Source organism: Myxocyprinus asiaticus, chromosome 24 (genome assembly GCF_019703515.2).
Source record: "Myxocyprinus asiaticus isolate MX2 ecotype Aquarium Trade chromosome 24, UBuf_Myxa_2, whole genome shotgun sequence".
NCBI classification, from domain to species: domain Eukaryota; kingdom Metazoa; phylum Chordata; class Actinopteri; order Cypriniformes; family Catostomidae; genus Myxocyprinus; species Myxocyprinus asiaticus.
In genome coordinates, this window is record NC_059367.1 from 7,012,939 (window position 1) to 7,039,868 (window position 26,930).

At 34.4% G+C, this 26,930-nt stretch overlaps 1 protein-coding gene across 2 annotated transcripts; it reads left to right on the plus strand.

Annotated features, from left to right (window-relative positions):
- The first annotated feature begins 4,066 nt into the window (after window positions 1–4,066).
- Window positions 4,067–26,350, plus strand: LOC127415043 (UDP-galactose translocator-like). 2 transcript variants are annotated; one of them, XM_051653527.1, is made up of 5 exons: window positions 4,067–4,332; window positions 13,499–13,681; window positions 16,228–16,379; window positions 18,538–19,232; window positions 25,290–26,350. In XM_051653527.1, exons 1-5 carry the CDS (start codon window positions 4,263–4,265, stop codon window positions 25,321–25,323), a joined length of 1,134 nt encoding a protein of 377 aa, XP_051509487.1. In that variant the 5' UTR covers window positions 4,067–4,262; the 3' UTR covers window positions 25,324–26,350. The 2 variants fall into 2 exon arrangements, with proteins under 2 accessions (XP_051509487.1, XP_051509488.1); XM_051653528.1 differs by lacking the exon at window positions 13,499–13,681.
- The last annotated feature ends 580 nt before the right edge of the window (window positions 26,351–26,930 follow it).

The following is a 26,930-nucleotide window of genomic DNA, read 5'->3' on the forward strand; positions in this document are numbered from 1 at the left end:
CGCTTAATCTCAGTAACTGTCCTGTTATTTGACACTTTCACTTATTGATTAAAATAATCATGTTTGACTGTGAATACTACATTTCTACGATGGCATCTGAAACTGAAAACTATTGATTTTAAATTATGCTGCATCCAAGCCACTAGGTGTCAGTGTAAGTCCAAGATGACTCAAAGACAAAAGTTACTGAGTATAATACTCTGCGACAGCCAATCAGATTCAACCCCTGCCCCTCTCTCCCGACCAAAACAATAACCAAAACAAACTGGGCCACATGAACTAAGGGGCATATCGGATTATGGACCGTAGCTTTAACTGACTATTACCCCAGGCTTTGATTCAATATCCCTCTCTGGGATTTTAGGAGAGTTGCACTGGCCCTGGCTCTGGCTCACCTTTTTGCCTCTTTCCATTTCTTTCTTTTTGCCCTCTTCTCTCTCTCTCTCACTGAGCTCATTAACACCCTTCTTCTTTCCAGTCTCTCTGTCTTTATTCCATTTGTCGTTCTCTTTCTCAAGGTACTTTTTTCTTCTGTCCGGGACAGCATCACGACGTTCCCTATATCTCCTTGCTATCTCAGCTCCACTTGGACTCATTCCTGGAAAAACACAATTCAAAATGTTCCCTTGCAAACCGCTGACTCCCCCTTTAATTGGTGGTCCGGCTAAACTAGGCTTGCCTAGATTTATTCATTTACATCTGCTCAGCTGTATTTTTTCAAACAGGCAATGAAATCCATTATATGGACTTTGTTTTGATCACAGTCTGTTGTTTTTATTACATAGGAAAAAAAGTTTGTAAAATATCATCAAATTATCATCGTCATCAAAAGGCCTGCTGATAACGATATCGCCAAAAAAGTCAATATCGCGCACTCCTACTATGCATAGCATCTACTGTTATAATATGTGTGTAATAACTGTTGTAATAGGTGTAACATTATCAGAATGTGGCAAAAACTACGCACATGTCCTCCCTGTCATGAAAGTCTTGGTGACAGGGTGGACAATGACAGGGTGGACATTTTTGGCTAAAGTTGGCATTTAATGAACACATGGTGGACCTTCAGTTAGCAAAGTGATTCATTGTTGAAGGCGACTGTGTACTGTTTAAAATATATATATTTAGAATTTCTGAAAAGTTTTTATCAACTATGACAGGGTGGACATGTTAAGCTTGACAACATCCAACTACAAACACAATATGATGAAAATTAGGAAATATAAGTGTAGATCCTTACTGTTCTTGCAGCAGTTGAAGAAAGACAGAATGGTGGTGGTGATGTCCCTGATTACATCAGCCGGTTTCTTAAAGGGGCAGTTACCCCATGATGACAGGGTGGACAGCAATTTCAGGGACACATGCAAAATGTTATGAAAATAGAATATAAATGATCAAAAAGACTTGTTTTATCAAATAACTTGTTGAGGACAATAAGAACATTTAAAAAGGATTTTAATTTTGTGTCATTATCCACTTATTGCACTCATTGAAGTTGGCAGAGCAGCATGTGGGACATGCCAAAATCCCATACACCCAATCAAAGAAAATGGTATAAAATGAGGGAAACACATTTCAAGAGACTTATCATTGTACTGATATGTGTGTAAATGTTTTGCCATTTATAATAAAACCTCAGAATTTCATTATTTTGCAATATGTTCATGATGACTGAGTGATTCCGATGAGGACACCAAAGGCGCTTTATAGTGATTTTGACTCGGGTAGGCTTTAGGGATAGGAACCAATTAAGAATCAAATGTCCCGTAATTTTAACCATTGAATTTCACCCATAAAAGCAATTGATGCACACTGTTAGGAGAAGAAACTGATCTGCTCTCTCATATGAATCATTAGAAAGTCTGATTCATTTTAGTGAATCGTTTCTTTTGGATGATTCATGTATGAAGCTCTCCTAAACTGTCCTCATGCTAGCTGCATCGCACACTTCCTTATTATTCTACGCCATAAGTAGTGAGTAGTATGCTCACAATGTAAATGCAATGAAAAGACGTGTACTACAAGTACCCAGATTATGTACTTCGTTAAAGGCGCAATATGTAACATTGACATCAAGCGTTTAAAATGGTTACTGCAGTCCAAATTCAAAATATTGAATCCCCAGACTCGAAGCTCACGTGGGTTGCCAGGTTGAGGACAGGCAACAGGAACAAGCAAACTGACAATGGCAAGCGACAAGCCTTACACTGTAAGTTGGTCAGCTAATGTATACGTTTGCAATGTTTTTATTGTTTGCAAACTATAAACCAGCTCATGTGGATTTTTTTATAACTCTGTCAATGTTAGCTAGATGTATTGCTGGCTACCATGGCTGTAGCGTGCTATGTTTGCCCGCTAACTTGTCTCAAATCTGGCAATTCAGGGTGTCTACTATTGGAAAATGGGCAGTGGGCAGGATCACGCAGGCCAAAACACAAACAGAAATTCCAAAGTAGAATATACTGGCTGTAGCATTGTTTTCGGAGAAGCCAGTATTTCAACTTAGCACGTTTCCTAATTCTCTGATAACATATTATGATAATGTTATGCTTTAGTGCAGTAAATATATAACATATTGCACCTTTAACCGAACAAACGGAATGTGGAATGTTGGACACTTCATGCACTCAGTGCTTGTGGCTTGCCCTACGTAGCGGAATGAACAGAGTTGATAAAACAATGGTAAATAAAAGGTGAGCGCGGCAACTGGCAAAACTTCTGTGAAGACAGCACCTTACAAATGAGTTGAATGCTTTACCATCACCCCAAGCTGTGTGAATATGTCCGAGGAATAAGCAGGGTTGGGGAGTAACAGAATACATGTAACGGGATTACGTATTTAAAATACAAAATATAAGTAACTGTGTTCCGCTAAAGTTACAATTTAAATAATTGGTAATTAGAATACAGTTACATTCAAAAAGTATTTTGATTACTGAAGAGATTACTTTGCATTTTATTGTCATTTGTTTCATTTAATATTTAGTCCTTTCAGATGGAAAACATTATACATATAAATGATGCGATCCAAAGTGCATTTGAACAGCAGTGAAACACTTTCTTATGATGTGTTACATTCATACGAGCAGACAGAGAAGTACGTTTGAATTAAATTTGGAGCAGAAGAAATAGAAATAAACCTTGTGTAAATTGTCAGCTTTATGCTAAGCTAAAATGCTATTTCTAGCCATTTTACATGCACATGTTACCAGGCACTGATCATATTTTTTATCAAGAAAATTCACGTTGGACCATAATTTCTTTTTTTCTAGTAAGACCTTTGATATTAGGGCAAAAATCATATTCTTGATAATATTTTTTGTATTGTTTTCCTGTAAAAATATCTAAAAATCCTTAAAACAAGATCAATTTGATTGATCTTGTTTTAGAAATAACACTGTATAAGATATTTAGGTTTTTCAGAGAATGTATTTTTAACATGTGTATTCTGTCTTACTGTACTGGCAGAGTTTTTATAGTCAAAACAAGTGAAAAAATCTACCAGTGCTGAAGAAGTAATCCAAAGTATTTAGATTACATTACTGACCTTGAGTAATCTAACGGAATACGTTACAAATTACATTTTACAGCATGTATTCTGTAATCTGTAGTGGAATACATTTCAGAAGTAACCCTCCCAACCCTGGGAATAAGTGCTGAACTGAGGCTGACTAGCGTGCTAAAGCTAGTGGCAACACATCACCTGTGTCTGAAACGTTTTTGAAACGTGTTTGAAACGATACAACACTTTGAAAATTCATACACTAGATGGCCAAGTGCACAGTGTATAGTTCGTCATTTGGGACACAGCTACTCTCATTGGGAAGCCCGATTTATTCTAATGAATCCGTATTTGACCTCGTCCTGAGGAAAAGCTCACTGGTTATAAACAGATTCTACAGTTGGAGTCGTGAGTCGAAGACAACTCAAAATTAACTCAGTCAGAATCGGCACTCCCACAGCACTCCAACCCTACAGATGTCGCTGATGCATTTTGAAGCATAAAATACCGCGAAGAAGTCATCGGGCGCGTGTGATTGGTCGCTGCTCTCATTGACGGCAACAGGGAAATTATTGTGCTGGTGGTGTGAGGGACGTCAACACTTTTCCTCGAATACCACTGAATATTCAGTCTGCATATACAGTCTCCCATGAGCTGTTCCATGGCGCAGCGGTGGAGACATTACTATTAACATCCGCATTCATCACAGATCGATCGAGAAGAGCAGGACTTGTGTTGAAAATCAGATCCATGTTTGACGATGATGGCACCAAGTAGTTTGAGTCCAAACAAAAATGGTGAAGATAAAACATCCCGCAGACAGAATGAAGGTAAGACTGATATACTCGCTCATTCTTTGTGATCTCCTAAATATCGCTTGTTGATGCCACTGGTTGCCTATTTACACGTTGCTAGACTGTCAGATCAATACATGCCACTCAGTTTAATGTAGAGTTAACAAAGTTATTACCATGTAGGGTTGGGCTATCTTCTCCATAGTCCGATCGTCCTATCGTCAGCCTGTGAGATTGCCAATACCCGATATAATCGGGGTGGTGCGGTGTATCGAAGAACACCGGTATTACCGCTAGTTGGACGCTAAGTGGTACTATGGGGTAATTTTCGTTAAGCAGTGTTATGGTTAAGCCTACACAATAAAGCAAGACACCTTGATTTTAAACTTTGAGCTTTATTTTGTATTTATGTTTACTAAAAATTCAAATGAAACCGGAAAAAAAAAAGTGCAATTAAAATGTGTGTTGTTCAACTTTTTGAAAGATGGCTTTACAACAGTTATGAAGGGCAACATCTCTTTGGCAAAGAAACTACTTAATCGGTGCATTCTCTACCGGTCGGGTATTTCGTTGTCTGGGAAAATACATCATGCATGTGAATACTTTTGTTTTGTTCCCTCCTTCACAATATATATATATATATATATATATATATATATATATATATATATATATATATTTATATTGGAATATCAAATTACATCGGCAACCCCTGGGCTGAGGGATCGGTGTATATTCTTGGTTTAGTGATTTTGCATTGAAAAATAAAATAAATGTAATTAAATACACTGGCGGCCAAAAGTTTGGAATAACGTACAGATTTTTTATTTCGGAAGGAAATTGGTACTTTAATTCACCAAAGTGGCATTCAACTGATCACAAAGTATAGTCAGGACATTACTGATGTAAAAAACAGCACCATCACTATTTGAAAAAAGTCATTTTTGATCAAATCTAGACAGGCCCCATTTCCAGCAGCCATCACTCCAACACCTTATCCTTGAGTAATCATGCTAAATTGCTAATATGGTACTAGAAAATCACTTGCCATTATATCAAACACTACTGAAAGCTATTTGGTTCGTTAAATGAAGCTTAACATTGTCTTTGTTTTTGAGTTGCCTCAGTATGCAATAGACTGGCATGTCTTAAGGTCAATATTAGGTCAAAAAAAAGAAACAGCTTTCTCTAGAAACTCATCAGTCAATCATTGTTTTGAGGAATGAAGGCTATATAATGCTTGAAATTGACAACAAAAAAAACTGAAGATTTCATACAAAGGTGTACACTACAGTCTTCAAAGACAAAGGACAACTGGCTCTAACAAGGACAGAAAGAGATGTGGAAGGCCAGATGTACAACTAAACAAGAGGATAAGTCCATCAGAGTCTCTAGTTTGAGAAATAAACACCTCACATGTCCTCAGCTGACAGCTTCATTGAATTCTACCCGCTCAACACCAGTTTCATTTACAACAGTAAAGAGAAGACTCAGGGGTGCAGGCCTTATGGGAAGAACTGCAAAGAAAAAGCCACTTTTGTAACATAAAAACAAAAAGAAAAGGTTAGAGTGGGCAAAGAAACACAGACATTGGACAACAGATAATTGGAAAAGAGTGTTATGGATCTTAACCCCATTGAGCTTTTGTGGGATCAGCTAGACTGTAAGGTGCATGAGAAGTGCCCGACAAGACAGCCACATCTATGGCAAGTGCTACAGGAAGTGTGGGGTGAAATGTCATCGGAGTATCTGGACAAACTGACAGCTAGAATGCCAAAGATCTGCAAAGCTGTCATTGCTGCACGTGGAGGATTATTGATGAGAACTCTTTGAAGTAGTTTAAGACGTTCTGAATTTTATTTTCAAATTGTAATAGTAATTGTTCACGTTATTAATGTCCTGACTATATATTGTGATCAGTTGAATGCCACTGGTGAATAAAAGTACCAATTTCTTTCCATAAGAGCAAAATCTGTACATTATTCCAAACCTTTGGCCACCAGTGTACATTTCTAAATTCAAATTGCACTCTAAACAAAACGAAAAAGCAATTAAAATAACGAAGTGATCAAAAAAAAAAAAAAAAAAAAAAATATATATATATATATATATATAAGTAACCACCTTTCCATTTACCATCAGACTAGTATCCGTCTAAACATGCAGGTGGAAAATTACTTACACAAATGAAGACATAAAACAATTATAAATGTAAAATAATAATAATTATATGATGATAATAATAATCAATGAAATATAAATCATGGTTCAAGGTGAACGTGTTTTTATATTATTTTATGTTTTAATCACAGATGTAGGCTATAGGCTGCAGAGTTGCGTTCACAGTGAACTGCTCTGTGGAAATAAAGTGAACTGAACTCAAAGCACCTCCTGAGCTGAGATGTCTGAGGTCATTTGCAGCACTCATAGATGGTACTGTTCTTGCACAAAAAAAATTCAGAAGACAGAAACAAAGAAAGTGTGAGAACCTTTTACATGCGCCTGTTCCATGAGACTGCACACCTCCGTACAAACAGCATGTCATACATGCGCATAGATAGCTTTTCTGTCATCTGTTCTTAATAATATAATAAAGTGTGTTTCTTCAAGCGCGTGTCTGTGTGTCTACGGGCAAATTATTTGTAATATTAATTTGATAAGAATAATAGCCTAATAATAATAATAATTATTATTATTTAATACATTAATTGTAAAACGAGCCAAATATCGTCTTGACATCGTCAAAGGCATCAGCTATTGGTGATCACTCTGACCATTGTCGATCCCTGAGATCATCATCTATCGGCACAACCCTATTACCATGGTAACACATTTTTGACATAAAACCATAGTTACCATGATAATACCATGTTTTTCTGGACACAGACCATAGTAGTGCTGTTTTTTTGGGGGGCATGTGTGATGGTAATACCATATTTTTGGACATATATCATGTTAATGCAATGTTTTTTGGACATGTGCCATAGTAATACCATGTTATTTGGGGATGTGCCATAGTAATACCATGTTATTTGGGGATGTACCATGGCAATACCATGTTTTTGGACATATGCCATAGAAGTACCATGTTATTTGGTTCTGTACCATGGTAATACCATGTTTTTGAAAATGAACTGTGGCAATATCGTATTTTTGGACATGAACCATGGTAATACCTTGTTTTATTTGGACATGAACCATGGTAATACCTTTTTTTTTTTTTTTTTTGGACATGAACCATGGTAATACCATGTTTTTTGGACATGTACCATGGTAGTACCATGTTTTTTGGACATGTAGCATGGCAATATCATGTTTTTCGGACATGTAGCATGGCAATATCATGTTTTTTGGACATGTAGCATGGCAATATCATGTTTTTTGGCATGTATCTTGGTAATATCATGTTTTTTGGCATGTATCTTGGTAATATCATGTTTTTTTTGGACATGTACCATGGTAATACCATGTTTTTTTTTGGACAAGTACCATGGTAATACCATGTTTTTTGGACAAGTACAATGGTAATACCATGTTTTTGAAAATGAACTGTGGCAATATCGTATTTTTGGACATGAACCATGGTAATACCTTGTTTTATTTGGACATGAACCATGGTAATACCTTTTTTTTTTTTTTTTTGGACATGAACCATGGTAATACCATGTTTTTTGGACATGAACCATGGTAATACCATGTTTTTTGGACATGTACCATGGTAGTACCATGTTTTTTGGACATGTAGCATGGCAATATCATGCTTTTCGGACATGTAGCATGGCAATATCATGTTTTTTTGGACATGTAGCATGGCAATATCATGTTTTTTGGCATGTATCTTGGTAATATCATGTTTTTTGGCATGTATCTTGGTAATATCATGTTTTTTTTGGACAAGTACCATGGTAATACCATGTTTTTTGGACAAGTACCATGGTAATACCATATTTTTTGGACAAGTACCATGGTAATACCATGTTTTTTGGACAAGTACCATGGTAATACCATGTTTTTTGGACAAGTACCATGGTAATACCATGTTTTTTGGACATGAACCATGGTAATAACATGTTTTTTGGACATGAACCATGGTAATAACATGTTTTTTGGACATGAACCATGGCAATATTGTGTTTTTGGACATGAAACATGGCAATATCGTGTTTTTTGGCATGTATTTTGGTAATATCATGTTTTTTTGGACATGAATCATGGTAATATCATGTTTTTTTGGACATGAACCATGGCAATATTGTGTTTTTTGGCATGTATCTTAGTAATATCATGTTTTTTTTGGACATGAACCATGGCAATTTCATGTTTTTTGGCATGTATCTTGGTAATATTATGTTTTTTGGACATGAACCATGGCAATATCATGTTTTTTGGCATGTATCTTGGTAATACCATGTTTTTTGGACATGAACCATGGTAATACCATGTTTTTTGGACATGAACCTTGGTAATACCATGTTTTTTGGACATGAACCATGGTAATACCATGTTTTTTGGACATGAACCATGGTAATACCATGTTTTTTGGACATGAACCATGGTAATACCATGTTTTTTGGACACGAACCATGGCAATACCATGTTTTTTTGGACATGAACCATGGTAATACAATGTTTTTTTTGGACATGAACCATGGCAATACCATGTTTTTTTTGGACATGAACCATGGCAATACCATGTTTTTTTTGGACATGAACCATGGTAATACAATGTTTTTTGGACATGAACCATGGCAATACCATGTTTTTTTGGACATGAACCATGGTAATACCATGTTTTTTTTAGACATGAACCATGGTAATACCATGTTTTTTGGACATAAACCACAGCAATAACTATATGTTTGGACATATACCATGTTAATACAGTGTTTTGGGCATGTACCATGGTAAAACCACATTTTTGGACATGCACCATAATAACTCCGTGGTATTCTTTAAAGCACATTCGTGTACTATGCAAATACCATGTTATGTGATATGGAAACCATAGAGAAACATGGTATATCCAAGTAACATGGTATTACAATCTGTAACCTTCACTGTACCATGTTACAACCAAAGGAGGTTTTTGTAAGGCCAACAAAATTGGTAGTACAGTAAAACTTTAGTACCAATGGCAGAAAAAGATTCTTAAAACTTTGCGGTAGCACTTTATTTTACATTAATGTTCTACATTTACGTACTATATAATTACAACAACTTTAGTAATTACTAGGTACTAACCCTAAACCTAACCCATATTAAGTACATGTATTTACCTAATATTACTTAGTACTTTCTTGGGTAATTACACTGTAAATACACTGAAAGTACATGTACAGTAAAATAAAGTGTAACCAACTTTGCATTGTTTGAGTAAAATTTAATATAATTTTACAGTAGTAACAAAAAGAAACCATGGTATTTTGGGGGAAACTGTCACTTACAAAACAGTTCTGTGATATGTTACCATGGTCCTTTTGGACATGGTACAATGGTAATACCATGGTGTTTTTTATATACCTTGGAGAACAATGTTAATAACATGATACTTTTATGTTATTTGCTAATTATTTAGTACCATGACATTGCCTATATAAAAAAAGTATTTTAACCTTTTTAGACAAACAATCATTCTCTTTTGTCACTTTTTTCTTTTGTCTCTTTTGCTTTTTAAATCTTGTTACTTTGAATAACTGCTCTGTATATATATGCTGTACAAAGAAACTTGCCTGGCTAATGTACATTTTGCACATGTTATTTGTTTAATATGTCTTAAATGTTTAGTGACTGTGGCAGGTGGTGTATGATGATGTATTAGCTGTTTGACACAGACAGAATAGTGATTAGAGGGTGGGACTGCACTGCAGGCAATTGATGTGCATGCACCATGGCATTCTTTACAGAAGAAAAGACTTCATGCACTAAGAATGGGCAAAATAAGATTAAAACTCCTTTTGATTGCATGTGTGTATTGTCTACGGGCTGTCTTTGGAAACCTGATATTTTAAAACTTGCCTTTTTGTTAAATAAGGCATGGTTAGACATTTCATTGCATTATTCTTCATGATATTCAGGTAGTTTAACCTGATGAACATCAAATAACAGTTTGTCAGCGCAAACTGACCATAGGCTGCCTACTTCCTGTTTGGCTTGTTTGCCAGGAAACTATTTAAATTCCATGCAGCATGTATGAATGAACCCTCTATAAAGAGGGTGTTGCCACTGACTTGAGCAAATAATGTTCTGCTGTCGACGTGTGCTGGAGTGCCCCGGTATTCTAAAAAGTTGAAAGTTGCCTTAATGTTGATGTATGTCAGGGTTCAGATCCGTTAGTTCAAACTTTTAGTACAAATATTCAGATTTGCAGCATTTCGAGGCATATCTGTGCCTGTTAAAGGATAGTTTCAGGTTAATCCTCCTATGGTATTAAAAAATGGCACCTTCCTTTGGTATTCACGGTTATTTTTGACCAGAAGGTTTAGATGTGTAACCCTTTTTTTTTTTTTTTTTTTTTATGATGATAATTAGACCATTGTTTTCTTACTTGAAGAAAGAACAATAAAATTATCAAGTTCTTTTGGGGTTTTATGCTATTTTGATCTAATTTACATGTAAAGTTCTAAATTTTACCATTCATTTGCATATACAAATAAGCACATTTTTGAAACAAAATAAAAAAATTCAGAACCTACACTTCTATAAGTTGAAACATGATGAAAATATGAGAATGTGACATAAATTGGAGGCAAATTGGATTGCTGCCATCTGGTGAATAAAATGAATAACATGACTTGAAAACCATGTCATGCCAGTAGATGGCTGTAGCCTGATAGATTGTTGTAACCTAATTTTATATTTTATCACAAGATATGCATTTGGATATATATTTAGACATTATCAAACTATTATTTGTCAAAATGTAGCAGTTTAAAATGTATTTGAAGTGAAATTTTTTGCAGTTTATGTCATTATGCTTATCATCAAACCTGACCATGGTGTTACAAACAGAAGCATTTTTCTACTAGTGATACACTGAAATGAAAATTCTTGGCCGTTATTATTAGGGATGCACCAAAACTACTTTTTCTATAACTACACTCTTCAATGTAAGAGACAGAGATGATTTACATAAAAAAAAATGTGTAGCCTATTAAGAAAACCTTGATTATAAAGTACTCTACTGAATAATGCAGCAGCAAATGTAACAGTAATTCAAGTAAAATATTCAGTGAACATGAAGCCAGTTCTTTTGGCACACTGTTTTTCCACACATTGTATGTGGACTGGATTCTTTATTGGATCTCTTTTGTGTTCATTTTAGTTGTGATAGGATTATCACATTATTATTGTAATTTAACAATAATAATAAAGTTATATTATACAATAATAAAAATGCTGGCTTTTATTTTGGCAGGACATTCCAGGAAGAACTTTGAGCTGTGCTAAAAACAGTAGCTTCACTAGCCGTTTGTGCACGTGCTGCTGCTATGTGTGTGTGTCAGCAACAGAGCAGCGCCCATTCACGTGAGCTCATTGCTCATGAAGACGATATATTTACTTATTCATTTAATAAAATTAAATGAATCCTTTGCGATTCACAAATCTTTTGTACGGCTTCCAGTGACTTTGAACGTAATACAGGAGTCATATGGACTACTTTAATGGTGCTTTTATGCTACTTTAATGCCATATTGGAGCATGACATTAACTGACACACAATAACACACAAATCAGAGCACTGGAAAATGCTCTTTTATTAATGCACTAGTGACCAAGAGAGTGAACACTTCACTTCTGGGGATGTGGACTTTAATGTCCAACACAAGCAATGCTTTTTCTCCATGTGAGTGCTTCTGTTACTGGATTTTAAAGTAACAGTTTATTTTCAAGATTTCGGCCTTTTATTTTCTCTTTCGGACGAAAACCGAAAATAGCATTTTTGACCAAAACTTTTCAGCAGCTGAAATTTTGGTGCATCCCTATTTTCTACCAATAATTTATTTCAAACGTAAAAATGTAATAACTCAAAGTAAATGCATAATAATGTCAAGAAAATGAGAAACAGAAATGTATTGCAAAATTCTGAAAATTAAGAGTATAAAGCAGAAGAATCAGAGTAAACATTTTGCAATTTCAAAATTTCTATAGTAAAAATTTATTTTGCAAACGTATGTGTGTTTGTGTGTGTGTGCCAGATTTCTGTCATCACCTGGAAAACAACAGATGACTTGTAATGCCAACAATGACCAAAAGATGGCTTTAGAGCTCCACTTATTGATGCCCTGGTTCTGTGTGTGTTTGTGTGTGTGTGTTTGTGTTCTGCATTGTGAGTGTGTTATTGTCTCAACCCTTCATTACTTAGTGTGTATGTTTAGTATTTTGGCTGATTTATTGGTTTTATTTGACAAATATATATAAAAAAAGTGTTGTGTTAAAGTCTTACCAGTTCATTTTTGTGTGTTTGTAAGTGTGTTTGTGTTTAAATGGGTGTGTGTGTTTTGCAGTGAGGATGTTTTAGAGTCTCACCCTGTAATTTATGTCTGATTTATTGATTGTATTTACAGATTAAATTTTTTTTTTTTTTTTTTGCTGTTTGTTGGTCTTTCCCATTCATTTTCAATGGTCGGTCAGTTTTGACCGCGAATACCAAAGGTGCCACTTTTCTTTTTCTCTTTTTATTTTTAATGACCACTTAGACTTATCGAATCAAGCCCAGTTTTTTTGTATGTTCTGATGGGAAATGGAGGAAAAGTCACCAAGTCTTGTACTGCTCAGATAATGGAAATCATTTATATTAAATTTTAAAAATGTATTTCGGTCAAAAATGACTGAATACCATAGGAGGGTTAAATACAAGTCAAACTCTATTGACAGCATCTGTGACTTCTGTCATTTAACACAGAATGATTTTGACTAATTTCTCTGAAAACAAAACAAACAAAACACAGTAATGCACTTACTAGTCTATGGATTGCATCGGGATAAATGTTAAAATAATACTAATTAATATAAGTGCTTTAACAAAAGTACAAACTTCACATTTCTGATTTTAATCCCTCCGCAATGCCTTGCCCCATAGACTCCATTACTGTAAGTGCATAATTACTGTGCACATTAAAAGGTTTCAAACCTGGAACATATTTTTAAAAGTTGGTTTGTGTTGTTACATGTTGTGTTGTCTCACGCTTGTGTTCCCATGCAGTTAATAAGAAGTTAAAGTATATCAGTTTGGCGATTCTGGTGATCCAGAATGCATCACTCATCCTCAGCATCCGCTATGTGCGGACGTTGCCGGGAGACCATTTCTTCACCACATCAGCTGTTGTCATGGCAGAGGTTCTTAAAGTCCTTACCTGTCTGGTTATCATCCTGATGCAGAACAGAGGTGTGTTCATCAATGGCATTCTCTTGACTCTTAAGGCAGGTTTATGATTGTGCATCGAACCTACGCCATAGCCTCAGTAGTTTGTATTTATATCTGCGTTTATGTGTCTGTGTCATTCTGAAAGTACAAAGCCAAAGTGCTAGTATATTGAGAGACAATGCCTTCATTTCTGAAATAATTATACATTTTCCAAACAAAAGCATTGTAATTCCTGGATTCAAAAGTATTTATTAAAGTAATAAAAAGTTTATCAAAAAGGATTCATCGAAGTATATGAAAATTAGATTTAGGTACATATTTATTATTATTAAGGCTTTGAATCGATAATTGTTTTAAAACTAATTAATCGCACAGTTTTCTGTGATTAATCGCGATTAATCATGGTACATGATGCATTACAACAAACATTTAAAAAATATAAACATCAATATATTTACTGCATACTTTGTTTCAAAGAACTTGCAAGAAATTGGTTAGTCATTACTTATTTTTATTATTTAAATATGTCCTTTAAAATGTTCAGATTTTTGCGGATAGATTTAATTACACACATTTTTACAGGTATATATCTTTGATACAAGTATATGTGTACATGCCATAAAATCAGTGGACATGCTTTAATTTAAAGTTTATTCTGGCATTTTCCAGTAGACTTTAATAATAGGATCAAATGGGCACATTCAGTTCATATCAAGTTTTATTGGCAAGATAAACTTAAGTTTTCAATTGCAAATGCATTATAAGACACTATACTTACAGATACAACCAAATCGAATGCTTAAGTTTAATATGCTGAAGTTTAAAATCGTAAAACTATTATTGTCTCTAGCTGCCGTCTCTATCGCACACACGCTGGGTCTTTCTCATGCAGTTTTGTTTTTTAAAAGTGGTTCAGATGACAGTGAGTGAGTGTTTTCGGGCAATGCAACAAAATACGGCAGCTTGCCTGTATCTCTCACACACCTGGCTCACCACTTGCAGGTAAAGTCTCTATTCTCATCACAGTAAATAATCTCCCGTGTTTATTATGCACAGGACATGCGTTGTGCGTAATGAATAATTGTGCACTGCACCACACAATCAGTTTCTTTGCTAGGATGTGCAGTTGAGTCGAGCGTGTACCTCCTGAAAATTTATATATTCCAATTTTAGCCACAAGATGTGGGGAAAAACATTAGTGAAGTTTCAGGAAGTGAAAAAGAAAAACAGATACTGCACAATTGTTTTTTTTTTTACTCATTAAACAGTCAAATATTAATCGCAAAAATTAACGTTATAAATTACCCAATCCTGTTTTTTTTATACATGTTGTCTGCCATGCAAAGAGAAAATAAATCAGGCATATACTGTGTTTTCTCTTGAGTCGCTTAAATAATAATAAATAAATATTTTAGCATACTGTGATGCTCCATGCTGAAAAAAAATCATCAAATTAATGAATAACTACTTGATTGACAAACACAAAATTGATTTAATTTTAAAGCTTAGAAGCTGGACTTTACAATGAATATAGGCAATATAACTAACTCTTAACGGGTGCTTTTTAATTTGCTGACAAAGAAGTGTTCCGTTTTCATAATATATGATTATTGGCTATACACCATACTGTCAAACATACGGTCAAACCATAATACAGAATGGAAAGATCTTAAGTAGAAAATGATAAATATTGTTTTACTCGCATACCAAATATATATATATATATATATATATATATATATGACAATATCGTGTAAAAGCCCTGTGAGTGTGTATGTCTCTCTCTCTGTCACATTTTCACTTGTAACTTAATGAAACACAAACACAATATATAAACAGCAGATGCTCCCGATTAAAACGAGTCCAAATACAATGTGATACAATGCATAAATCTTAAAATAATCTTGGTGAAAAGTGACGCTACCACAGATGCCCTTTTATATAATGTGAATATATTTATAATATGAATTTAAGGATATCAGGATAATATATTAATGTCATGGTTTTAATAAAGTTAATATCTTATGATTGTATTACACTGTGGTGTTGTTTACTTTTGTTCCCTAAAACAAATAATGGGCCTAATTAAAATTAAATTAATAAAATGGGTATCATTATGCTAAATATAAAATGGATTGTTCAGATTCTAAATTAGTAAGCCATGTAAAATAGCAATGTATGCACACGTGACCGCATTTGAATTCTATGTTAATGCACCAATTTGTGTCGTTGTTTGGCAATCGTAAGCATCATACAGTTAGGCTAATGAACTATATTACTTGGCGAAGAATTGTTTATTCTGACTATGAGATAATTATTTTATAATAAATGTAATTATTTATTGAACATTGGTGTCTTGTATCATATTGCTGTTGCTGCCATTTTATAAAAACAACAAGCTACTCAAGCTACTTTACCACTAAAATCCCTGTTAACCTTAGTAAAATTACTGTAGCGCATGGCCTCTCGTGGCTTATTGCTGTAATAAATAATGTTTTGGGAGGCAGTATTGTATTCACAGAAGTTTGTGTGTGATAAGTGTTCTTTCTTGTTTTCTGTAAATACAGGTAATGTGAAGAACTTTGTAACATTGCTGTATGACTCTATAGTCGTACAGTATTCAGACACACTTAAGTTAGCAGTGCCGTCCCTCATCTACACATTACAAAACAACCTGCAGTATGTGGCCATTTCCAATTTACCTGCAGCCACTTTCCAGGTGAGGCTGCCTTACATCACATTCTTTTCTTGCGACTCTTTTTTTTTTCACTTTAAAGGGGCCATATTCAACACTTTTGTGTCATTAGACTATATATATATATATATATATATATATATATATATATATATATATATATATATATATATATTTTATTTTTCTCCTCTTTTTCTCCCCAATTTGGAATGCCCAATGCGCTCTAAGTCCTCGTGGTGGAGTAGTGACTCGCCTCAATCCGGGTGGCAGAGGACGAATCTCAGTTGCCTCCGCGTCTGAGACCGTCAACCCGCGCATCTTATAACGTGGCTTGTTGAGCGCGTTACCGCGGAGACATAGTGCATGTGGAGGCTTCGCGCCATCCACCATGGCATCCACGCACAACTCACCACGCGCCCCACCGAGAGCAAACCACATTATAGCAACCACGAGGAGGTTACCCCATGTGACTCTACCCTCCCTAGAAACTGGGCCAATTTGGTTGCTTAGGAGACCTGGCTGGAGTCACTCAGCACGCCCTGGGATTCGAACTCACGAGCTCCAGGGGTGGTAGTCAGCGTCAATACTCACTGAGCTACCCAGGCCCCCCCTAGACTATATATATAATAAAATTATAATTCTCTCTTGATTTACGAACTGTTATGCTGGATCAAACTCATATGACTATATTTCTTCTATGAAACACAAAGATTTTTAATGGATATATGATGTGTGTTTTTATCCACACAATATAAGTCAATGGGGTCCAAAACTTTCAAGCTCCAAAAAGGACATAAAGGCAGCATAAAGGTAATCCATACTACTCTAGTGGTTTAATTTATGTCTTCTGAAGCGATATGATCGGTTTTGGGTGAGAAACAGACCAAAATGTACCCCCTTTTTGTCTATAAATCTTGACATCTGCAGTTTCCTTGATTTGAAGCTCGATTTCACTCCCTCGCACTTTGGCGCGAGAAAGAAAGTCAAATGAGTTTGAGACGGCATTAGGATGAGTAAATGATGAGAGAATTATCATTTTTGAGTGAGCTATTCCTTTAACATGTTTTTTTACTGTACCTTTAAGATTTCTTTATGTAAATTATCTCTTTTTGACTTGTAGTTTGGCTAACTTCTCCAGTCCAAGTTGCTGAAGGTTTTTATATGTAACTGTGTGCGAAATGAACAGATTTGACCCATTTTTGTTTCAATAAATTGTCTGGCTAACAGTTAACAGTATTTGAATATGGGTGTTTCTGCAACTTAGGACACTTTAAGCACTCTGGACGTTTAGTAAATAAAGGCTTGTTAAAACATTTTTCCCAACAGTGTATGCTCATGCATCACAAGAGATTTGCCATTTTTTCTGAAAGCCATGAAACTTCCCACCACAGTGTCAGTTCCAGCACTTCTCAAATTCTGAATTGTTTAATAGATTTTTGTGGTGAAAATGACAGTGATGGAAATGAAATTTTTGACTTTTTGTATTTTAAAAAATAAAATAGGTCACCACTTTGTCTTGCTAAGGCTAATTTCATAGCTAACATTTTATGAATCCTAAATACACACAATTAAAGAAAATGTTCAAATTTTTTTGCATAATTTGGTAAGATTACAGCCACAACTGGGACAGTTTAATTTTTGGAAAACTGAAAAATCATTTTCACACACTGAATATTACAATGGTTTGTTTATTTCACTCTTTGTATAGATTATCATAGTTTTAAATATGTAATGATTAGAATTTTTATAATGGATTTTCATAGTTTCATATTAAAAGTCTGGGTCCAGGACATGGCTAAAACAGTAAAATGTATATACAACAGGCATTTGAAAAGTACAAAAAATAAATGATAACGGTCTGGTGAAAAAAAATTACAATTCAGTTTTAACGAAACCATAATCTAACAAAAGAAAAAAGTAGAAATATATTTGTTTTAATAAAAATCAACATCTGGGACATGCAAGTACCCGAGGTTGAAGAAACACCCATTTACGTACATACCGTATATTTTTACTAAACTCACATTGAGTGATGACGTGCAAAAATTGTTGAATTGATTCGTTAAAACATTTTAAATTAATTCATTGAAATTAATCAAGCCTACCAACTCTAAGCCCATTTTTTTTCTACTGAAATGTAAACCAGAGACGCTATTACGAAGTTATATTTCTCTTTCTGTAGGTCACATATCAGCTGAAGATTTTGACCACAGCGTTGTTTTCAGTTCTCATGTTGCGGAAGAGTCTCTCTAAAGTCCAGTGGATCTCTCTAGTGCTGCTCTTCGCCGGTGTCGCGATCGTCCAAATGGAACAAGAGGGCGGAAAACAGAAAGAGGCTTTGACCAGCACTAACCAGAGCTATGTCAAAGGCTTGGCGTCGGTGGTGGTGTCCTGTTTGTCGTCTGGGTTTGCCGGCGTTTACTTCGAGAAGATCTTGAAGGGCAGCTCGGCCTCGGTGTGGATGAGGAACGTGCAGCTCGGGATCTTCGGGACTCTTTTGGGTCTTCTCGGCCTTTGGTGGAACGATGGAGCTGTCATTGCCGAAAAAGGCTTCCTATTTGGCTACACACCCATGGTGTGGGGCGTCATCTTCAACCAAGCGTTTGGTGGCCTCCTGGTGGCCGTGGTTGTGAAATACGCAGACAATATTCTTAAAGGATTCGCTACTTCTTTTTCCATCATTGTATCTACCATCATGTCTGTCTACCTCTTTGGTTTCCACGTGGACTTGATCTTCACGCTGGGCGCAGGACTGGTCATAGGCGCCGTCTACATGTACAGTCTCCCCAAACCAAACACCAGCACTTCCAGTACCAGCACATCCTCATCAGGCCACAGCAAAGGAGTAGACTCAGAGTTGGATGCTTTTCTCCCAAAGTCAGTGCTGGCTAAATGAATTGAGTCACCTGTCGGCAACTTATCTATGTCCCACATCTTCTTCCTTCTTAAAGGAACAGTTCACACAAAAATTTAAATTCTAGGATTTTTTCACCTTCAAACCTGTATGACTTTCTTCCGTGGAACACAAAAGAGCTGTCAGTCCCCTAATATCTACTGTTGTGTTCTATAGAAGAAAATCATATGGGTTTGGAATGTCTCGAAGGAGAGTAAATGATGACCGAATTTTCATTTTTGGTAGAACTATCCCTTTAACTACCATTAACATATTTACCTCTCTCACTGGACATCCTAACTCTCTCCGCTCCGTTTTTTTCTGCTGCTGTGGGGTTTTGGGCTCTGCCATTTTCTAAAGCAGATTGTCTTTAGTGTTTAGTGCTCATGGAAGCACCACGACCCCAGAGTTCCTTAAGCGTTCTCAGGCTAGGTCGTTTATGAGCGGCCCTTTTAATCCTGTGTTTTGAATTGATTTTGTTCTTTCGGAAAGAAGCACAAACCAGAGAGATGTAGCTCTAGATTTCCATGCATTAACTTTCCTGTCTGCCTTAAAGGGATAGTACACCCCCCAAATTTTAATTTACTCACCCTTATGTTGTTCCAAACACAGTATGATTCTCTTTTTTTCTATGGAACACAAAGATGTCAGTCTCAGTCACTTTTTCCTTACAATGAAAGTGAATGTTGACTAAAGCTAACATTCTGCCATCTCCTTATGTTTTCCGATGAAGAAATAAAGTCACTTGGGTTTGGAACAACATGAGGGTGTGTTAATGATGACGAGTTTCAATTTTAGGGTGAACTATTCCTTTTAACTACATTTTCTTGTTAGACAGCTCACTACGCTGCATCTTGGGGGAAAGTTTGACATAACCATAATCATTAGGGTACTACTGAGCAAAGGAATGTGCTGTAATCTTTGGACTAGATTTATTAAAATCTAATATGGTGAATCTCACAAAGAAATGTCTGGATCATATTTCACCCCTCCCCCAAAATGCTCATTACTTTTAAGCAATGAAATCTCATTCTCATTGATGATGACAATGATATTTTTTTTTATTTATTTATTTTATTTGATCTTTATATTTTGATTTTTATTGTTTTATTATTTGTTGAATTAAAATCATTATAAACTAAAATCAGTACAACAAATGCTACCATAAACACTTAACATTACATATGGTAAGTATGGTAAATATACATATATATATATTATAAATTATATATTTTTTATATTTAAAATAATATGCAAATATAAATTTGTATATTCTATTAAATATATGCATTTATAATTTATATATATATATATTAATTGTCATAAAAATAAGCTCACAATTAAAAATGCTTTATTTTCTTCATGCACATTATACCGTTTTAGTAGATTTTATTATTAACCTATTATAAATATTTTTATTTCAGGGTGAATTATGGACATATTCTTGACAGGTTTTTGTGAGATTCACCCACTGCAACTGCTACATGTAATTAAAGCCCTTTGCCAAAATAATTTTCTTACGTAAAATAGAAAGAAAAGGAAAAATAATGATTGAGAAAATCTATGTAAATGTCTACCATGTTTACACTGTTAGTACATGGAGGTAGGAAAACATAGCAATACCTCATTTGTGTGGTTCTAAGGTTTATTTGTACAGTGGCAAAGAGCTTTTGATGCATTCGTAGCTTTAACAGACATATGGAACTTTGTTGCCAGTTTGTTGAGTTCAGTCCCATTGTGAGTGATTTTGAGATGTGTATAATAATAGCAGAGTGCTAAAAAGATACCTAATATTACAAGGAGCCAGACAAAGGAATGTTTAAGGTCCATTGTAATAGATGTAATGAAGTTCATATTAAACAACACAAGTTGTTTAACAACCTCTTTAGCCATAATGCAATGTTATAAGTGATGTTTTAACTAATTGACACTAATTGACATGATGCCACACTAATACTATTATAATGTAATCTGCAAAGAGGCATTTAATGTATTTGAAATCTATAAGCCTTAAAATGCTGAATTATGGCTTATTCCAGAACTAGTTAAATATTTGACGAACAGTCATTTAACACATCGTTTACAGTTTGCATTGGGGACACAGTGCAATTCAATTCTGGCTTGTAGCATTATCTGGCTATCGTGGTCGTTTTCTAACCAAATGGCATCTTAATCAAGGCCATTTTTCTCATGTGTGCACATGTGTGTTTCTATGTGTGAGAGGGACTAGTTTTGCTTGATCAACCAGTGGTTAATGCTGTGCCTTTCTCAATCCACATGTGACTGACTGGTAATTACCGATGATAATATAGTTCTTGCACTTTAAATAATATCAAAATATAATATCTTCTTTTTATGATGCAAAAAAATGAATCAAATTTTTGTGGATTTCTCTTATGTATTGTACAAATTATTTTGTGCAAATATTTGATACACAAATGCCAAAACTGTTTTCAGTAAATCCCCACACACTGAGAGAGTCCTGATATAAAATAAATGTTTTATAAAAAAAAAAAAAAAATAAAACAAAAGAGAACAAAATATGCTCACCAGAGCACATAACTGTATTTGATGATGGAACACATAGGGATTTGGGAAGTCTGGTTTGGTAAATTGCTTTTATCGCTTTTAAAGGGTTAAAATGTTATAATTCAAATAGGTTTAACAGGACTTGGGTTTAGCGCTGTTAAATTGCAGAGGAAGGAATTTCATTGGTTTCTTCATTGTTTTTGATGAAGAAAAGTGGGCTACAGTGATTCCGTTTTCTTTTTTCGTTGTTTACAAAGGCCACCATCAAAACTGCAGTATGTGTTGCAAATGCTGTTTCATGTTGACTTTAAATCCAAAATTGTAGTGTAAGGAGTTCTCCAAAGCTCTAAAAGAGACTGTCCAAGCTCATTGTCTAGATCTTAAACCCCCAAGTGAAAATATCAAACATTTTTAGAAACTAATGAGCCAATAGTGGCCTCAGGCAGCTGAAGTGATTATATGTACTGTATATATATATATAGATATATACTACACACACTGTAAACCCTAATAAGTTAGTAGAACTAAAAATAATTGATGTAAATGATAGCCTCAATTTCTCAAAGTTAATAGAACTTTCAGATTTTGATTTTGTACTACACATCCATGTTAATTACTCTTAACTCAAATATTCAGTAAGCTATCCCATACATTACACACTACAGAGACAAGTTCATCAAACTCAAAACAATAAAACAATTCAGTTTACTTAAAATGTGTCAGTTTTGTGAACTCAAAAGAAAGAGAAAGTTCTAAATACTCATCAAGGTTCATTTGTAAGAGTTAATTTTTTCCTACTCAAAACAATTAATTATTCTGAGCATTAGGGTTTACAGTATATATATATATATATATATGTATAATGAAATATAGATATGAGTGTGGTTTGGGACAAGAGAACTTACTATAAGCCATATTCTGACACAAAACTCCATTGTGCAATGCTAACATTCATGTAAATCTTTCATATTTGTTTATGAGATTATTACCATGATTTTTTGATGAGCACAGATTGTTGTATTTCAGAACACAGCCCTCAAAAGAGCTGATATTACTAGGGTTGCAAAAGATGAAAGCATTTTTTTGTGAATAAAAATGAAATGAGAACATTCTGGGAAAATCCAGTGATACGTAAACAGAAAATATTGTCTTTTGTTTTCTTATATATTTTTGGCTCACTGGTGAAAACAGTAGATCTGAATTGAATAACTTGTGCAAAGATGATTTCATGTAAACAATACAAAACATTGCACATGTCCAGTTGAGATTTTATGTTCTGTGACAGCTGTCAGGAGTCTAAGACTAATTCTTCATTCTGATAAATCAAAAAGTACAGTCTTTGTTAAACGCTTAACAAAAAATATACTGTAAATAGTCTGTGAAAAGTTGAAGTATAGTGGATAGTGGCCTCTTTCTTGAGGCTAACAGTAAACAACCAATAGAGAGTAGAGTTTGTGTTTCTTATATGAGCCTCAGAAGTCAATGTAGCTTGTGTTTGCCTGTGTAAAACAAAGTCAAACAATCTAATCAATTTCTCAATTTCTATAATGTATAGATTGAAGAATTGGGTGACTCTCACAAAAATATCCAGGTCACATCCACCCCTAAATCGAAAGAAAAAAATAAGATATATTGATCATAAAGAAAATTAAGCTTATTTTTGGAGCATTAAAGGTCCCCCAAAAATGAAAATTCTCTCATCATTTACTCACACTCATGCCATCCCAGATGTGTATGACTTTCTTTCTTCTGCAGAACACAAGCAAAAAATTTTAGAGGAATATTTCAGCTCTGTAAGTCCATACGATGCAAGGAAAGTTTGGAAGGTCCAGAAAGCACACAGCATAAAAGTAATCCATACGACACCAGTGGTTTAATTCATGTCTTCAGAAGCAATATGATAGGTGTGGGTGAGAAACTGTTTTATTTTTTTATTTTTTATAAATTCTCCTTCCCAGTAGGTGGTGATATGCACAAAGAATGCAAATCAGCAAAAGAAGAAGAACGTGAAAGTGGAGATTTATAGTAAAAAATGACTTAAATATTGATCTGTTTCTCACCCACACCTATCATATCGCTTCTGAAGACATGAATTAAATCACTGACTTTTTATGGATTACTTTTATGCTGCCTTTATGTGCTTTTTGGATTTCAAAGTTCTGGCCACCATTCACTTGCATTGTATGGATCTACAGAGCTGAGATATTCTTCTAAAAGTCTTCGTTTGTGTTCTGCTGAAGAAAGAAAGTCATACACATCTGGGATGGCATGAGGGTGAGTAAATGATGAGAGAATTTTCATTTTGGGTGAACTGTCCCTTTAAGACTCTTTGCATTGTGATGTGCCGCTTTCTTCCTATTTTTACTTTGAGTTTAGAGAATTGAATGTAATACAATGACTGCATGTAATACACTGTATATATAAATATAGTATATCGTTGTTTTCACATTGCATTAATGAAAATGTTATTTTTTGCATTAGAGTAATGAGAATAGGCTTTGTTTTTTGTTTTTCAGCAAAACAATATTTCAAATGTCTTGCTGTTGATTTTGGGTTGAAATGTGACCTGGAAATTTTTTGGACAGGTTTCATGAGATTGGCCAATTAGGGATGGGGCCTTAGATTAAAGGTAAGCAATAGTTGAGCAAATGACCACAGAGCAAACCTAAAGGAAAATGTACTTAAGAAAATATCTAAATAAGGAATGCTTACATAAAGTTTTTGTCTAGAAGTCATGCTTCTTTCTACTGAATTGAAAAATCATAAGGTGTTTTGTTAACCTGTCAATCATAATTGGATGAATATACTGCTACAATGAATATATTTTATAGTAAAACTATCCTACTATAGTTTCTGTATTAAAACACAGTAAAATGTAATGGTGTGTTCTGTACAGCCTCACCAACATGAAACAGGCTTTTTGGGGCACATGCTGACTTAAAATATGAGCCAGCAACCAAAACAGGTTATCAGAGGTGATTTTGCACAATGCATGGGTGAGCATACTAACTACTAACCTAAACAATCATTGACATTAATCTTGCTAAATAGTGAGAATGTACCTTTTATGCAAAAATAATGAGAATATACTTTATACCCCAAAACTCTAATATATAACTAAATGTAATAAAGCATGCAATGTGAGATTGCCCAGCACATGTTTTAAATGTTTACAACTGCACAGCATTTTTGTATACTATCATGATATTTAAGAAAGCATTGATTAGTGTGTACACTCCAAAAATATACACATTTCAATTTCATAACAATTTCCATCAAATTGAACTGAGTAATCTTTAATAAAATAAACAATATTTTAGTTTTTATTAGTTTAATTTTGTTAAACATTACACTTCAGTTTTACAGAATTTTGTTATGAAACTGGAATGCATAAATCTTAAAAATAGGCTAATATTTTGTGAGTGTATAAAAACAGATGTATATAATGAACTCGAAATGTATTTATTTATTTATTAACCACATAATGTCTTCTCTCTCTTTATTACTTTTAGTCCCAAGACCCCTGGAAAGAAGAAAGGAAACTGAAATTTGAAACCTTTACACGAGAAGCCATGAGGAGAACATACTGAACATGAAATTCACACACTCCTGCCCCAATTCCAAAGGAAAATATGGGGGGTATATTTCAAATGCCTTAATTATGCTGACATTTTTAAACTCTGTTTTACAACTGGTACTTAGTATTTGTTGAAAAATAAAATGTCATATTTATACCTATACCTCATTAATGTTTTGCATTTCATATTATGATTGACTGAAGTTATGATACTAATGTACACGGTAGATAACTTTATAATATTTTGTTTGCCAGAATTGGAAAAGGAAAAGAAAGCATACGTCTATTATTCAATGGCCTTATCAAGCTAAACTCAAAAGGTGCTGCCTTATTGTGAAATATTTTGCTTGCCTTTTCTTCATTGATTTTGTCTAATTAGTTGTATTCTTTTGTTTATTCTCGTGGGATTGACATGTGTTTTTCCATGTTAAGTCCTCATTGGTGCTTTTCTCTTTTATACATTTCAACTGCATTATGTTAAACAAAATTTAGACAGAAACAGACATATTTTTAAAGAATATTTTTATTTCAGAATTCAACTGTTTTAACTAGATTGTATTTAGATTAGATGAGCAGCGCCCTCTGCAGGCCATTTATGAGGTTTGTCTGTCAAAAATGTTACATTTTCCAATTTATATATAAAGCAAAAAAAAAAAAAAAAAAGATTTTTTTTACATTTGCACGTCAACGAGGCAAACTGCGTTTATTTTGTCCATTGAGAAAACACATTCTATCATATGATATTTATATATATATATATATATATATATATATATATATATATATATATATATATATATATATAAATGTGTGTTTTCAATGGACAATATATACGTGCAATATATACGTTGACGTACAAATGTAAAAAAAAAATTTTTTTTTTTTTTGGCTTGTTCAAGTGCATTTAACATTTGTGCTTCTGTTTCGCTCTTTCCACAGACACATTTTATTGTTTGTGTGTGCTTGCAATATGAATGTTCTTTGAATATCAATAAATGCCTTACTATTGTAATCCACAAACAGTGTTCTTTAGTAGCATAAAATCATATACGACTGACTCATATATAATGTTTCATTTTTGTCACGTACTTTTATTTATTTTTATTTATTTTTTTTAGGAGACTTTTACACTAGCATGACGCTTTCCCCAAACACCAAAGTCTGTCTAGCAAGTCAGTCCACTGTTGGCCATTTTTGGAACGCTCCCAGGAGGCTATTTCCAGTCATGCTAGTGCAGCTCCAATCTACTTGAATGGGGGAACAGCGAAATCTCAAAAACTGTTTGCCAAGCTTCTGTTTAAATGACATATTTCAAATCAGCAGTAAAATCAAACAACTCTGGTGTCATAAATTGTGCATATTTACCTCAGATTACGCTGAAAAACGCAATTTTAACGGCTTGATTTGTTAACGCTCATGCGCGTTCTCGAGTTGATTGACAGGCGATGTCTGTATCTAAAAGGTGATTGGCTATTTTCCCTGTAAGGCGGGACTTCCTTTCTACATCCGTTGATTGTTTTGCGCGAGCTTCTTGGTGGGTTGGACGTTCCATTTTCTCCCATTAATTTTAATAGAA